Source organism: Panthera pardus, unplaced genomic scaffold (genome assembly GCF_024362965.1).
Source record: "Panthera pardus isolate Hobbes unplaced genomic scaffold, ASM2436296v1 HiC_scaffold_6, whole genome shotgun sequence".
Lineage (NCBI taxonomy): Eukaryota > Metazoa > Chordata > Mammalia > Carnivora > Felidae > Panthera > Panthera pardus.
The window spans coordinates 12,109,372-12,126,212 of record NW_026526991.1 but is presented as its reverse complement, the minus strand read 5'-3'; the positions used below and the strand labels follow the sequence as shown (position 1 = coordinate 12,126,212).

The following is a 16,841-nucleotide window of genomic DNA, read 5'->3' as shown; positions in this document are numbered from 1 at the left end:
TCAGTCTTAAATGCCAATTTTTTTAAATTTTTATTTATTTATTTTTCATTTTTTTAATGTTTATTTTTGAGAGAGAGAGAGAGAGAGACAGGGCACAAGCGGCAGAGGGGCAGAGAGAGAGGGAGACACGGAATCCGAAGCAGGCTCCAGGCTCCGAGATGTCAGCACAGAGCCCGACGTGGGGCTCGAACCCACCAATGGCGAGATCATGACCTGAGCTGAAGTCGGACGCTTAAGCGACAGAGCCACCCAGACGTCCCTATTTATTTATTTTTGAGAGAGAGAGAGAAAGAGCGTGAGCAGGGAAGGGGCAGAGAGAGAGGGAGACACAGAATCCCAAGCAGTCTCCATGCTGTCAGCACAGAGCCTGAAACGGGGCTTGAACTCACAAAACCATGAGATCATGACCTGAGCTGAAACTAAGAGTCAGACACTTAACCTACTGAGCCACCCAGACCCCCCTTAAATACCAATTTAATAGGAAAAAGGGGGGGTAGGCCTCTTAGGGGGAAATAAATGCTTTCCAAGAAAGACGAATGGGCCCTTAGAAGAACAGGCAGGAGGTATGATAGCTTGTGACAAAGTGGGTCTGGGTGTGGTATCGACCTCCAGTCTCCTGTGACAAGAGGCTGTGGACACCCCCAGGGGGCATCTAAGACATCAGAGCACCTCTCTTGGGATATGTCTTTAGGCAGAAGAGGGGAGTTCAGAGAAAGCCTCTTCCTGCCTTTGTATTTCAAGTGCCTTCAGCTCCAATCAATCAGTATCCCAAAGCGGCATCTTTTGGAGTGACACCTGTCACCCTCACCTGCCTGGTTGAAACAACCAGCCAGCCAATGGACTCATCTCTGCGGAGGCTTCAGCAGAGACTGGACAATCCTGCCGGGACTGTAGATGGTAGAGGGTTGGACAGAATGGTCTCTGCCTTGCCTTCAAATTTACAGTGACATAAATAACATGACCTTGACCATCTTGTGCCTGTCGTTGGCTTATTGGATGATTATCAGAAGGCTTGGTGACTTCATCTGTTAAGATCACGATTTCCTAAGTCTTTGGCCAACCTGCTTTGCCACCAGAAACCTGAGAAATCGCCTGTTTTACTACCTTCTAGCTAGCCGTAGGTATTATCAGAGTTTAATTGTTTGGTCAAAATCCTTAGGCCAATAAGCTATGAAATTTTTGAGATGTTAAGATTTTTTAAAGTTTATTTATTTTGAGAGACAAGGAGAGAGAGAGAGAGAGAGAGAGAGAGAGAGAGAGAGAATCAGTGGGGGAGGGGCAGAGAGAGAAGGAGAGACAGAGAGCCCCAAGCAAGCTCTACCCTCCACGCTGAGCCTGACGCAGGGCTCGATCCCACAAATCCCACAAACTATGAAATCATGACCTGAGCTGAAATCAAGAGTCGGATGCTTAACCGACTGAGCCATCCAGGCGCCCCATAGACGTTAAGATTTTTGATGTCTTCTAACTTTGTTTTTCTTATCCCCCCAATTATAACTAGATAGTCCCTTTTGCGGGCACATCAGTAAATATCTCCGGGACAAGATGAGCACGCGATGCATACTCTTTCACCCAGAGGCCTGGGAAGGCTGGGGGACAGGAGTGGTTTGGACAGGTAATCCTAGAACAGGGATGTGTCGGGGGCGGGGGCAGGGGGTTGGCGGGCAGGGAATCCCCAGAATGTGCATTCTGGGAGGGCAGGGGTTTGGGCTGCCGTACTCAGCGCCATAATCCCAGCCTCTAGAACAGCGTCGGGCACAGACCTGACACTCAGGACATTTGCACGAGGGCAGGAAATCTGATTGTTAATATCCAAATTCCGTCGCTAGGCTGTCATCAGCCTCACAGTAGGCAACGCACAGATGTGTTCCAACTAAGTGGGCTGAAGTGTTCATCACGCGTTACCTCCCTTTGCAACCGGAAATGTGCAGAAACGGGGGGCTGGGGAGGAGGATTTACACATCCTCACAAAACTTGGCCCAGCCTCCCTCCACCTGTCCGTCCCTCTTCTGCTCTTTCGACCCCACCTCACAGCACCTCACTGAAGCGGCTCAGAACAGAGTCCTTCCCATGGGCTGCTGGCTGAGAAACCCCGCTCGGACCAAAGTTAATTAGGTCACTTGCACGGTGCCCGGACAGAGAGATGGTTTTCTCTTTCTTAGGAGAATAGTAGTCTCGACCGGCAGGTGGGGCCGGCCAGAAGCTTCTGGAAAACTGGAGTCCCGGGTTCTTACCCTAATTCCATCACAAACTGGGTTGTCATGTAGGGAAGGTCACCTCGCCCTTGGGCCAGCCTTCTCCTCTGTGACTGAGGGAGCAAATGAGGCAGGTGGCCGCTTTCCTTCCGTGTCAGGCCTGCAGAGGACATCACAGGCCGATGTAGCCTACACGTGTGTCGAAATAGTGTGAACATGGTCTGGACGTCCTTCCAGTAACGGCAGGGGCGTGGACGCCTTTGCCCTCTATGGACGGATGATCTGGGGAGCCTTCCACGAACACCCTATAGATCTAAGACAGGCTAGAGGGGGGCTGGACTCCTAGGCATACAGAGACGTCCCAAAGAAAACTCCGAGCAAGCCTTTTTTTTTTTAATTTATTTTTATTTTGTTTTTTTGTGATCTGTCCTCAAGATTCGCTTCTTTGTGTTTTTAAGTGTATTTATTTTGAAAGTGAGAACCGGCGGGGGAGGGGCAGCGAGAGGGGGAGACAGACGATCCAAAGCAAGCACGGTGCTGGCAACACAGAGCCCGATGCGGGGCCCGATCTCACCAACTGTGAGATCATGACCTGAGCCAAAGTCAGACGCTTAACCGACTGAGTCACCCAGGCACCTGTGAGCAAGCCTTTTTTTCGAGAGTGATGTCGTGACGGGGAAGGATGTCCAAAGGCCCCTCCCGCTTCCCTGGGCAAGGGTCACTTGGCTGGTCTACCTGAGGCTTTGCCCAAGGAGCAAAGAGATTGTCAAGGGTCTCTTTATGGAGGCCTTGGGGCTGCTTGGCCTCAGTATAGTTTTTCCACGAGCCCTGCCTTCTTTCCCAAACACCTCCTCTCCAGTATTGCTTACGGTATTCCTTAAACCCGTGCCCAATCTGTTGTAGACAGACAGGAACAAACCCAGGGGTCATACGAGTCAGATTCTGTTACGTGCCACAAGAGGCCGATTACAGCATCCTGCACCGTCCAGCAGGGTCCCCTTGGGAAGCTCCCGATCCTATCCGATAATTTCACTTAGAACGGGGATATTCTCAAAGACCCTGCCAAACTCTGGTGTTCCAGGAGCTGGACCAAAGGGATTCCACGGGAAAATTGAATGACGGCAGTCTCGTCTCCAAAGCATAGGGAAAATTTGAGTTAATGGAGAGAATTTTCTCAGCGGGACATTTTCTTTCTTCTCCACCACTTTTTCTTAGGATTACATGCTTCTCCTCCTTGCCTGTTCGTGAGCGAACAGAGCAGAAGCTTCTGTGTCGGGGTGCGACCACGTTCCCCAAATAACACAACGCTGGCAAGACAGATAGTACACCATTGGCCCTCCTCTATGGAAGATATTACATTACAATCAGGGTCTCACTGAAGGTTCTCTCTCCTTTTCTTTGGAAGTATAGGCTATTCGATTAATTTCCTGAAATAATTCGATTACCCACACACGATACAAAACTCAAAAGGAACAGAAGGGCAAAGGTTAAAAGTAAATCTCCCTCAAACCTTTTCCCAGCTGCCTGGCTCTTTTGTCCAGAAGCAACCACAATTTCCCAGTAGATCCCCTTTTAACATCAAAAAAGAAAATCAAGCCACCTCCTCTCTATATAGGCTGTTAGGACTCTTATTTTCCTGGATAGAATTGTTTGCAATCTGTTATTAGTGTTTAAGTTTTATATGTATGCATATATACATATACATATACATACATATTCATATATATATATGAATATGTATATATATATATATTCATTAAGAAAAGATTACAGAAGTCAGTCAATGTTTTCAGGATACATTTTATTCATCACATCAGTCTCCATTATGGGCAGAAGAAAGCGAGCTGTCCACGGGTGAATGGACTGGGAAGCCGTTCTGGACGCACAGCACGATCGCTTGAACCGTGTCTCCTGCTATAAACACACGGTCCCCGGGGTCCCCGGGGTCCCCAGTCACGTCGCTCCCCACTTGTACCTTGATTTTCAGGGCCCTGCTCCCTGAATGTGTTAGAGAACTCCGATTAGCAGAAGTTTGTAGCTTACTGCTGAGCCTGCTCTAGAGTTGGAAAACGAACCAAGTGATACAAACTGTACATCCTGACAGAAGAGCTGACACGGTATAAGGAAGCATCTGTGCCAGGAAACCTATCCGAGGAGGAAAAAGTGTTTCTTTTCTGTTTCCCTTTGCAGAAATATAAGCTGGAAAAGAGCATCAGAGAGCTGCACGCTATTGCCGACCAAGTGGACGTGACCCATAAGATGCTCGCCAAGACCAGCCTGGTGGCCGGTGCCTCAGACGCCCTCTCTGGCGTCTTAAGCATCTTGGGTTTGGCCCTGGTACCCGTGACAGTAGGGGGGAGTCTGATGCTCTCAGCGGTGGGGCTGGGCCTGGGGGCAGTCGCTGCTGTCACCAACATGTTGACGAGTGTCTTAGAAAATAGAAGCAATATGGCAGCCAGAGAAAGAGCCAGCAGACTGGTGCCTATGGAAACAACGACGGAGTACAAAGCTTTTGAAGAAATAAGGCTGTCTGAAATCAGTGTTGTGTGCATTGATAGGTGTGTCAGACTCATCAAGAAGGTCAAGGGACTTCATGCCTCCCAGATGGCCAAAGCCAACTCTGGCTTCATGGCTATAGGTCAATACGGCCGTAAGCTGTCTCCCCTTCTGGAGGGCCGGAGGGCTGCAGAGAGCAGCTGAAGGCTCAGTCCTGTCCATGAGCAAAGGTGTCCGGATGCCGGGTGCTGCTGGGGCTGGCTTGTCACTTTTGCAAGACGTGCAAAGGCTCCTGCAGAGCCGGAAGCACCTGGAGGAGGGGGCGAGGGCAGAGACAGCCGAGGCACTGAGGACACTGGCCAAGGAGCCGGAGCAGGAGCTGAGGCAGCTCACCCGGCACCACAAGCTGACCATCCAGGGGCGGGGCTGCCGGAGAAGCCCGTTCCTGAAGGAGGAGGTAGGAAGGGGGTGCGGAAGGCAGATGTGGTCCCTGTCTTCCTAGAGCCTCCCAGGAGGCGAATGCTGGGTCGGTAGACGCATACACAAATACATGATCAGAACTGTCCTTTCTTCAGAGAGAGGACTTTGCCCACGCCCCTCACCTAAATTAGGCCCCTCCTCTTTCCAGAAGCCCACTGTTTTCTCTCAAGGCGCTGAGCACATGCTTTAGAAATCACATATTTCACGTAGGTATTCCCCGTCCGTCTTCCCGTACGATGCACCCTCTGGGAGGGCAGGGATGGGTCCCCAGCCTCCCGCAGCACCTGGCACGCCATAAGGGTGCCACAAACCTGTGTTGGACGACCTGAGGTGGCATTCCAAATGAGTTGGGAAAGGATTTTTATTTGAAAAAAACGGTTGATAGCTCTAGCCTCTCTTATTTGGGGATGTTCAATATCTAGCTTTAAAAACAGAAGTGAAAACTACCACATAGAGGAGAATTTCAAAAACTCCTCTTTAATTTTACAGAGAGTATGAAATAAGACTGGGTAGCAAAGCCACTGACTGAGACCCTGACAAGGGACACACAAGCCTTTGCCGAAGGTGTGAAGGCTCATGAATTCATTCATTCATTCACAGTTTCTATTTTACTTTTTTAAATTTAAATTTATTTTTTTTTTATTTTAGAGATAGGGTGTGAGCAGGGAAGGGGCAGAGAGAGAGAGAGAGAGGAGAGAGAGAATCTCAAGTAGGCTCCACGCTCAGCATGGAGTCCAATGCAGGGCTCGATCCCACAACCCTGGGATCATGACCTGAGCTGAAATCAAGAGTCAGACGCTCAAGTGGCTGAGCCACCCAGGTGGCCCCTTAGATTTTAATCAGCTGAGGTCGCGACAGGGTCCGAGGGCTGAAGGGAGTGTTCCCAAACTTGTCTGCATGTTGCAAGTGCCTGGGAAGCTGTGACAAATACTGATGAGCAGGTGAGTCCCGCTTGCTCTTAGGGACTGGGATTGAATTGATCTGGGGTATGACCTGGACTGGGGCGGGAGGTGTTGCAGGATCCCCAAATAATTCCGTTCTACAGCCAAGTTTGGGAAACTTTGCTTTTAAGGACTGAGGTGTTCTTACTGCATCAATATACTTTTACTCTTTGGGTACATATTCTGACTTCTTTTTTTTTTAACTTTTTAATGTTTTTTAATTTATTTTTAAAGGAGAGAGAAAGACAGAACATGAGCGGGGGAGGAGCAGAGAGAGAGGGAGACACAGAATCCCAAGCGGGCTCCAGGCTCCGAGCTGTCAGCACAGAGCCTGACGCGGGGCTTGAACTCACAAACCGCGAGATCATGACCTGAGCCGAAGTCAGACGCTCAACTGACTGAGCCCCTCTGACTTCTTTTTTTTTTTTTTTTTTTTTTTAACGTTCATTTACTTTTGAGAGAGACAGGATGAGCAGGGGAGGGGCAGCGAGCGAGAGTAAGAAAAAGAATCCCAAGTAGGCTCCGCGCTGTCAGCAAAGAGCCGGAGGTAGGGCTTGAACTCACGAGTTGTGAGATCATGACCTAAGAGCTGGACGCTTAACCGACTGAGCCACTCAGGCGCCCCATATAGTCTAGCTTCTTAATAACCAGAGGAAGATTTGGGGGTAAACTATGAGACACCAGGATTCGTATTCGAAAGCGTCTTGCCTGTCATGGAGTACAAGCCAGGTCGTCGTGAGAAAAGACATAGTCTCTGCTCTAATGGCCCTGGGGACCCAGCAGGGGGACAGACCCCAGATGAGCCATTAACAAGGAAGAGAGGTGGAAGGTACCACCCAAGGATCACAGGGGGCTGTGGGAGACCCTGACAGGGGTACCTACTCCTGGGTAGGCTCCTGATTCTGCTACGCGCGTGTGCAATCCTGGGCTCGCGTCTCTGCCGCGTCACCTCACTGAGCCCTGCGCGCACCCGGCTGTGTGCATCTCCAGCCAGAGGGGCCACTCGTTGTATTCAATGCACAGACACCCACGGGGCGCCTCTTTGCCGGCAGTACTCCAGGCCCGGCCGCACGAGAGACACAGAAGGGCCCGGTGTGGAACGCGAGCCACATGCCAGCCCTGGCATGGCTGGACGCCCAGGTGAACCTTCTGGAAGATTCTAATTATTGCCACAGACGTGAGTAAACTACTCCCGTTTCCTCTTTGTCCTCGCCGGTCGAGCTGCCTCCACGGAACCTTGGTTTAGCAGAGGCAAAATACAAGTGTCCAACTAGGAAAACTCAGGGCAGGGAAATTTAATGATGCTCGAAGTCCAGCACTGGCCCATGGTAATCCCTGGGGGCTCCGGAACTACTCGGAACGGAAGGGAAATGTGCGAGAGATAAGATTTTCTGTGTGTACAGATGGGGTCGGGGGCCAAGGAGACTTAAATATGCATGTTAATTTAAGCTGAGGTTGGGCCACGTTTAGAGCACGTGTCTTCTCCAAATTGTACGTAACTACACAGAGCATTTAGAATTAAAGTTTTTTTTTTTTTTAAAAAAACTCCTTCATTTTTATATTTTTTTTAATGTTTATTTATTTTTGAGAGAAAGAGAGCATGAGGCGGGGAGGGCAGAGGGAGAAAGGGAGACAGAATCCGAAGCAGGCTCCAGGCTCCAAGCTGTCAGCACAGGGCCCCACACAGGGCTCGAACTCAGAACGGCGAGATCATGACCTGAGCTGAAGTCAGCCACCCAACCGACTGAGCCACCAGGCACCCCCAAAATTAGATTTCTTAAAAAGGAGGACCACAACCCATAGCCTGCTGGACTTAATTTAGTTTCTTAAATCACTTCAAGGAATACAGCCTCTGCCTCACTACTGACTGAAGCCATAATGGGAGGAGAATGAGTTTTCTAAAAGACCATTCCCATGGCTGAAAACCAAGAAGTCTAGTCTTTTGGGTTCTTGAACCCGACTCCAACGTGAGTGTGTGTGTGTGTGTGTGTGTAACCAACACATTAAGGTAGAAAATGCTTGACTGTTCCACCATAAGAAAACTCTAGGCTAACCTGACTGATTCATGAGCCTGTTTTGCAGACGTTGACCAACCACCAGTAAGACTGGCTAAGATGGGAGCACACTGGGCAGAATTCTTGGAACCGTGAAGAAGGGACCAGGAGTGAGCGAAAGTAATCTCTGCGAGGACACACCCCAAGATCTCCCCCCACGCGTCACACTCACACTGCCATTTTTGAACAGGTGTCCCATGAAGAGACAGGAGTCCTGAATACGCTTGTTCAGAAAGGAAGACACCTGTCCTTCCCTATATCCACGTAGCGTATCTCGTCCAACTTCTATGCTGATTACAAAGGAAATGAAAGAATATGAATGGACAGCCAGATGAAGAGATATGTAGGGCGAGGACCTGAACAAAGGAGCTTCTGTCCTAGCTAAAGTTTGGGCCCCAACATGGTGGCCCGTGGAGGTGTTCTGGCTCCCCCGATTTGGAAGCTCGCTGAACCCTCTCCATTTTGGGGTTTTACGGAGGCTGCATTACAGAGGCACGATTGTTTAATTCCTTGGCCATTGGTTGATTCGACCTTCAGCCCCTCTCCCCTCCCAGGAAATCAGTCTCTACTCACGGTTGGTTTCCCTGGCAACCAGCCCCCATCCTTAGGTGTTTCCCCAAGCCCACCTCCTGCGGACACACCACATGCTGTGAATAACAAGGCACCCGTTTCACCTTTAAGGCTCTGAAGCATTTTCAGGAACTGAGGACGAGACTAAATATTAAAACACAAGGTGTACCCATTGCTCTTAACACTCGGGAAATTCCAAGGGTTTGGGGAGCTGTAAGCCAGCAACTGTGGATGAAGACCAAATATATAATGAAAAATACATTTTGGTCCTCCAAATGAATGACCAAATGTATATATTTCTTATAAATCACAATATTGCTCCTAGGTAGTCTCCAACCTGTTCATCCATCCATCTCACCTATTCGTCCATTAATCTCATCCATCCATCTCATCTATCCATCTGTCCATCCATCCATCCACCCCATCTATCCATCCATCCATTCACTCATCCATCCATTCACCCATCCACCCATCCATTCATCTGTCCATCCATCCATTCACCCACCCATCCGTCCATCCATCCATCCATACACCCATCCATACACCATCCATGCACCACCTATCTACCCATCCACCCATCCATCCATCCATTCATCCATCCACCCATCTAGATACTTAATACCTACCAAGTGAAAGGCATTTTTCTAAGCAGTGGGATAGAGCAGTGAACAAAACACATCCCTGCCTTCATGGGGTTTATAGTCTCGTGGTGAGAGAGTCAGTGGGAGAGGCAGACAAGAAACATAAGAAATAAGTAAATTATACAGTATAATATAAATCAATGGATGTTAAGGAGAAGGATGAATCTGGGAAGGAGGCTGGGGAGTGTAGGGTGGGGCAAGAACGCAATTTTAAATAAGATCATCAGGGAAAACCTTAGGGAGGCTTTTATCTGAGCAAAGACGTGAAGGCGGTGAGGGAGCCAGCCAAGAAGATATCTGGGAGAAGAGCATTCCGGACAGAGGCAAAGACAGCAAAGACAGGTTTAGGGAGCTGGAAGGAGGCTGCGTGACAGGAGCAGAGTAATGGCTTGGGGGCACCAAGAGGGGAAGGGAGATGAGGTCAGATGGAGGCCAATGTCTTATAAGCTATGGTAGGATTTTGGCTTTTACTGGGTGAGATGGGTAAACATCGGGAGGGTTCAAGCGGAAGGATGACATAATCTCCCTCAGCTTTTAACAGCATCCCTGTGGCTGTTGCATGGGGAAGAGACCATAGGGGCAAGGCTACCACAGGGACTGACACAGTCCTTGGGAGAGAAGACGGTGGCTTGAAATGGTGTGGCCGCGGAGGTGGTGAGACGTGTCGGAGCCTGGACCTATTCTGAAGGTAGAGCCCACATTTTGTGAGAGAAAAAGAAGACCACCATAATACCCAGATGTTAGCCTGAACAACACGTCCTTACCCGAAACAGGTGTGGCCGTGGGAGTGTAGGGCAAGACCAAGTTGCTCAGTTTGGACATGGCGAAGTTCGAGATACCCAACAGCCAAGCAAATGGAGGTGTTGAGTAGATGGTGAGACCTGTGTGTCTAGACTCAAGACGCCGGATCTCCAACACCAAACTGGTGAGAGACACAAATTTGTAAATAACTGATATTTAAAATCACAAGAGCGGACCGGGTCGTCAAGGATGTGCGTGTACGTACGAAAGAGCAGATGTACAAGGTCAGTGCCTTGGGTCACGCTGGCTTGAAGAGGATGGGGAGAAGTGGAGGAATCATCGAAGGAGACAGAGAAGGAGCAGCCACCGAGGCGGGGAGGGGAGCCGGGAGTGGGGTGTCCTGGGAGCCCAGGGAAGAAAGCCTCGAGGACGATGAGGTTTGAGCCCTGATCTGATTTGGCAGCGTGGAGCCCATCGGTGGCCTTGACAAGAGCAGTTATGGCAGAGTGGCGATGAAAGCTTGACTGGAGAGGGTTTAAGAGAAGGGGGAAAGAAATCGGAGACAAGTATAGACAAAGCTTTTGAGATTTTCTGGAGAACCTTCCAGGAAACTGGGGAAATCACTGTGGGGGGAGGTGGGGAAGCAGGGAGTGGAGGTCAAGAAAAGAAGTAGCATTTAAAAAAAAAATTTTTTTTTAATGTTTATTTATTTTTGAGACAGAAAGAGACAGAGCATGAACAGGGGAGGGGCAGAGAGAGAGGGAGACACAGAATCTGAAACAGGCTCTGGGCTCTGAGCTGTCAGCACAGAGCCCGACGCGGGGCTCGAACTCACAGACCGCAAGACCATGACCTGAACCGAAGTCAGACGCTTGACCAACTGAGCCACCCAGGTGCCCCTTTCACACATATTTTAAGAGACTGTCGCCGTGGGGAATCTTCAGTGCTATTCCCTATCAGCAATAAGGGTCATTCGAATCTTCCCAGCCTGAGGAATCCTCGTGCACATCCAGACTCTCCTTGATTCTTGTCCCTCTCCCCTCTCAAAAAAGAAATGAGGAAATACGGTTTATGATGCACCGGGAATTGTGCTAAATAGCCCATAGTTACTGCTTAGTACTTTGTAAACACTGTGCTGAGTACTCTATAAATACTGTCCTACTTCATCCTTGAGGCCCCCCCCCCCTCACCGCCACTATGTACATTTATCTCCAATTTACAGGTGAGGAATCTAATGCACAGAGACATTAAATTGTGCGAGGTCGACCAGTTAGCAGGCGGCCGCTCAGGGATGGAACTCCGAACCCTCTTGAGCCTCGATGCCTTGCTCTTAACCACTGCCCTACGCTGCCTTGGTTAAGTGTCCCAATTAAAAGGGGCGCCTGGGGGGCGCCTGGGTGGCGCAGTCGGTTAAGCGTCCGACTTCAGCCAGGTCACGATCTCGCGGTCCGTGAGTTCGAGCCCCGCGTCAGGCTCTGGGCTGATGGCTCGGAGCCTGGAGCCTGTTTCAGATTCTGTGTCTCCCTCTCTCTCTGCCCCTCCCCCGTTCATGCTCTGTCTCTCTCTGTCCCAAAAATAAATAAAAAAAATGTTGAAAAAAAAAATTAAAAAAAAAAATAAAAGGGGCGCCTGGGTGGCTCAGTCGGCTAAGCGTCCGACTCTTGATTTCGGCTCAGGTCACGATCTCAAGGTTTGTGAATCTGAGCTCCGCATCAGACCCGGTGTTAGCGCAGAACCCGCTTGGGATTCTCTCTCTCCCTCCCTCTCTGCCTCTCTCTCTCTCTCTCTGTCTCTCAAAATAAAACACTAAAAAGTGTCCCAGTTAGGAAAGGGGGCTTAGAGAGACAAAGCGACTTTTTCAAGGTCAGACCATTAAGGAACAGTTGGGCTGGAATTTGTACATGTCTGCGTTTGTAGGCTGGAGGCATTTTAACTTCGAGTGAGCCAATCCTGACATCACTTACTTTTAAACATTATGTGGAGATTTCACATCGTTTACACTTGGGTGCACACGCCCAGATTAGCATTTATATTCAGCCTGTGCTTGGTGGGAGAATTTTCACATGCACTGACCTACACTCTTCCGGAGATTTCTGGAGCCTTGGGGTTGGTCTAAGGCAAGAGTCAGCAAATGATCGCCCAGGGGCCAAATCTGGTTCACCACTTGTCTTTGTAAATTTTCATTGGAGCACAGCCACACCCCCCTTTGTTTGGGGAGAGCCCCTGGTTTCTTTCCCGCGATAATGGCAGACTTGAGAAGCCGTGACAGAGGCCAGGCGGTCTGCGACACCTCAAATATCAAGGGGCGCCTGGCTGGCTCAGTCGGTTAAGCATCCGACTTCGGCTCCAGTCGTGATCACACGGTTCGTGGGTTCGAGCCCCGCGTCGGGCTCTGTGCTGACAGCTCGGAGCCTGGAACCTGCTTCAGATTCTGTGTCTCCCTCTCTCTCTGCCCCTCCCCCACCTGTGCTCAGTCTCTGTCTCTCTCTGTCTCTGTCTCTCTCTCAAAAATAAATACAATGTGAAAAAAAAGAAAAGAAAAGTAACCCAACCCACTTTCTACAATATTATCAGGAAAAAAAAACAAAAAAGTGTTTAAAGCTGTTTTAAAAACAGCTGTGTCTGTGTCTCCTGCTCTCTCTCTGCCCCTCCCCCACTCATTCTCTGTCTCTCTCCCTCTCAAAGATAAATAAAAACATTAACAAATTTTTTAAAAAAACCCTCAAATATTATCTGGTGCTTTACAGAAAGTTTGCCGACTTCTGGTCTAAATGCTTCAAAAGAAGCAACTTAAGGGGCACCTGGGTGGCTCTGTGAGCAAGCGTCTGACTCTTGGTTTCGGCCCCGGGTCATGATGTCGCCATTTCATGGGTTCGAGTCCTGAGTCGGGCTCTGTGCTGGCAGCACAGAGCCTGCTTGACATTCTCTCTCTCCCTCTCTCTCTCTCTGCCCTTCCCCTAGTTGCGTTGTCTTTGTCTCTCTCAAAGTAAATAAACTTAAAAAAAAAAAAAAAAAGAAGCAACTTTTGAGTATCTAGAATTCTGGCTTTTGAAATGGGAAAAGGCCACCCGTGAACCGGGAAGTCCGTCATTTCAGAACCCAGACGGAGCCCGAGGGTGATGGTGAAGCCGCCGGGATTCTGAGAGCACCGCTCACACCTGCCCCCTCCGGCCGCAGCGCCACACAGCCCTCTAACAAGCTCGAGGGACAGCCTGGAGGAGGCTTTACTGCGAGCCTGCGGGGAGGCCAGGGCACAGCCTCCCTTCCTGCCTCCTCCAGAGCTCACACCCCGTCTGGTCATCCGGCCTCCTTCTCCTGTAGACGAGACACGGAACCGAGGATGGTGGGATGAAGGCGTCTAACAGAGCGCCTCGTGCCTACTGAACCGTCGGGGCGGGGGGGGGGGGAGGGGGCCTCCCCTTTTTGGGAGGTGGGGGGAGGAGGAGACAGGGATGGCCTTTCGCTCTTCCAGTTTGGGCTCCTCATTATTGATTCTGAGCCTGGAAAGATGCTCTGAAGCCAGAACCGTAAGGTGCCCTCAGTGCCTGGGTTTGGAGGTTTCGAATTTGGTCCCGGCAGACAGAAGCTTTCCACGGAGATGGGAGCGGGAGGTCGTGTTCCAGAAGGGATCTGGCTGCGGTGCGCAGACCCATGGCCCTTGCATTCAGCTGGTCACTGAGACCGACCCGCTGCCTCCTTCCCTGCGTTTGAAAAAAGATTAACAGGGGCGTCCGGGTGGCTCAGTTGGTTAAGCGTCCGACTCTTTTTATTTTTTAATTTTTTTAATGTTTATTTTTAAGAGAGAGACAGAGCACAAGCAGGGGAGGGGCAGAGAGAGAGAGGGAGACCCAGAATTCGAAGCGGGCTCCAGGCTCCGAGCTGTCAGCCCAGAGCCTGACGCGGGGCTCGAACTCACGAACCGTGAGATCAGAACCTGAGCCGAAGTCGGACGCTCAACCGACTGAGCCCCCCAGGCGCCCCGGCGCCTGGCTCTGGATCTCGGTTCAAGTATGATCTCACGGGTTGGTGAGTTCAAGCCCCGCGTCGGGTTCCGCACGGACACCGCCAGAGCCTGCCTGGGATTCTCCCTCTCCCGCTCTCCCTGCCCCTCCCCCACTCACAATATCTCTGTCTCTCTGAAAAGAAATACATCAACTTAAACAAAAAGATTAATAGACGTTTGTTTTTAGAGGAAAGAAAAAGAGCGAGAGACATTATTTTGTAGAGGAAAAAGAAAGATTAACAGACGTGATTTTTTAGAGGAGTTTTCAGGCAAAACTGAGTGCAAATACAGAGTCCCCGCAGGCCTGCTCTCCCCACCCACACAGGCGTGGTGCCTTGGTGACCATGGAGGGGGGCGTCGATGCCAGGCTTTCTAAGTGAACCTGTTTTCTCTCAGGAGGACTTGGGAGGTCTCCGGCCTCCGAGGCGACGGCGGGATCCCCGATCATTCAGGGTGGCGGTTTCCAGCCAGGGCCCAGGCCAGCGTCGCCTCCCTCTTCACAGGATCCAGAGGCCCAGCTCTCGCCCAGGCCGGCTGGGGCAGAACCCCCCAGGCGTGCAGCCCGGGTGTGTAAATGGTGGTTCTGCCCTGCAGCTCGGGGTGAGAATCGCAGGGCCCGGCCGAGAGCGGGATCAGGCGGTTCCCAAGATCCACGCGTCATTTTCCTGCCAAGGCCCCGGGCGGGGCCGGGTTCGGACCCTGCTTGGTCAGAGTATTGGTCCAACTGCCCTCCCGAGGCTTCTTTGCGGGGCGCGGCGGGTGCAAGGCCCTGTTGTCGACCGAGAAGAAGGAACTTTGCTCCCAGGGGAAGACAGAACGCTGGGCTGGGGGTCTCCGAGCAGACCGTCCTCGGCCCTGGGACTGAGCATTTGTCGAGGCCTGATTTTCACCTGGGGAGACCGGTTGCACTGCGGCATTGGGAGGGTCCCCACGGGCCCCCCGGTCTACCTGAACGTTCTATATGTGGAGACGCGGCGGGGCAGGCGGGCAGAGACTTGACCGAGAGCGCAGAGCTGGCTCAGGCGGAGAGAAACAGAAGCCTCGCAAAAAAAAAAAAAAAAAAACAATGACCTTGGTCGCCATCGCGATAGCCGTGGGCACCTTGGGTGCGCGGAGCTGAGGGCATAGTCCAGAAGCCCCTCTCGGAGGCACAGGGACGGGAGCCTGAGGCTGACAGCCGCCTCTCGGACCCGCATCCTAGAGTCATCTCGTAGTTCCCGGGAAACCTCTGGGGAGTCAGAGTTCAGTGCCTGTCACCTCCCGGGCTGTGTGTTCCAGACGGCGTCTTTCCGTGGCACCTTCAGTACAGCTTACATTGTACTGAAGTATATGCGGGCAGGTGCCCAGCGAGGCGGCAGAAAACCGGACACGATTGATGGTTCTCCGCCCTCCGGAAGCTCGGTCTGCTGGGAGGCCAGACACGAGCACCGTTCCCAGCGGAAGATCCGGCTTCTCCGGGCCCGGTCTTCAAGTGGCACCTGTGTGCGTGGTTAGCGGATGCTGCAGGGGTGGGCTGAGCGTGGCTCAAAGTAGATCTTCGTGGCTACAGTCTGTCAAGCGGAAAGACTGATGTGGGTGGGAGGGGGTCAAGTCGACAAAATAAAACGTGTAAAGAGCCCACTATGGTGGGGCGCGGGGGGCGGGGGGCGTCTGGGTGGCTCAGTCGGTTGAGTGTCCCACTTTGGCACAGGGCATGATCTCACGATTCGTGGGTTCAAGCCCCGAGTGGGGCTCTGGGCTGACAGCACGGAGCCTGCTTGGGATTCTCTCCCTCCCTCTCTCTCTGCCCCTACCTGACCTAAAAAAAAAATAAAAATTAAAAAAAAAAGATGACTTTTTAAAAACTGTTTATCCTTGAGAGAGAGAGACAGAGGGTGAGCAGGGGAGGAGCGGAGAGAGAGGGAGACACAGAATCCGAAGCAGGGTCCAGGCTCCGAGCGGTCAGCCCAGAGCCCGATGCGGGGCTCGAACTCACGAACCGTGAGATCGTGACCTGAGCCGAAGTCGGACGCTTAGCTGACCGAGCCACCCAGGCGCCCCCAAGAGAGATGACATTTGATCTGAACTTTGAAAGTTGAGGACAAGTTCATTCGGTGTGGGAAGAGGGGCAAAGGCCAGGGGAGAGGGAGGCACGGCTTGTCTGGGGGGCAGTCCCCGGTGGCGGGGCCGGGCGGGCACGGGAGCCAGTGGGCAAGGGGGCCCGAGCTGGGGGCGTGGAGGCCTTGAGTGCCGTGTTAAGGAATTTGGATTTTAGACTCTGGAAAATGGGAGTTTCTCAAGGATTTTGAGGCAAGGGATGATGTGGTCACATTTATTTTAGAAGGAGAATCCAGGCCCACGTGTAGAGGGCTGGCAGGCCAGGAGAGGAACATTCTGGAGGCAGGGGTCCGGCCATCCTTCCTTCACCAGTGGCTGTGCTGAGTGCTGGCCACACGGCCGGCCGGGCCCTGGGATGCAGCGGGGTGTTTGAGGCTGCCCGCCCCCTTCTGTGCCAGGGCTTACCTTCCAGAACCCGAATCTAATGGAAGGAGTGAGAGAAACCTAGAAGCAAACACACAAGTGAGCCAGCTGACCTGAGATGATTTTGGGATGGCTAAGGGCTCCGAAGGAGGTCAAATAGGAAGTCGTATAGGTGGAGGGGGCTCGCTGCGACTGGCCGGTCACCCAGGGGCAGGATTTAATCGGGGAGAAGGATGAGAGCCGGGGCTGTTTCCGAGCAG

General features: G+C 51.6%; 1 protein-coding gene across 1 annotated transcript in view; it reads left to right on the top strand.

Moving 5' to 3' along the window:
- The window catches only part of APOL5 (apolipoprotein L5), a 28,185-nt gene extending 12,570 nt beyond the window's left edge, over positions 1 to 15,615 (top strand). The window contains 3 exon segments of the mRNA XM_019446333.2: positions 4,300 to 4,837; positions 4,839 to 5,148; positions 15,400 to 15,615. Coding sequence (XP_019301878.2) covers positions 4,300 to 4,837; positions 4,839 to 5,148; positions 15,400 to 15,615 — 1,064 coding nt within the window.
- The last annotated feature ends 1,226 nt before the right edge of the window (positions 15,616 to 16,841 follow it).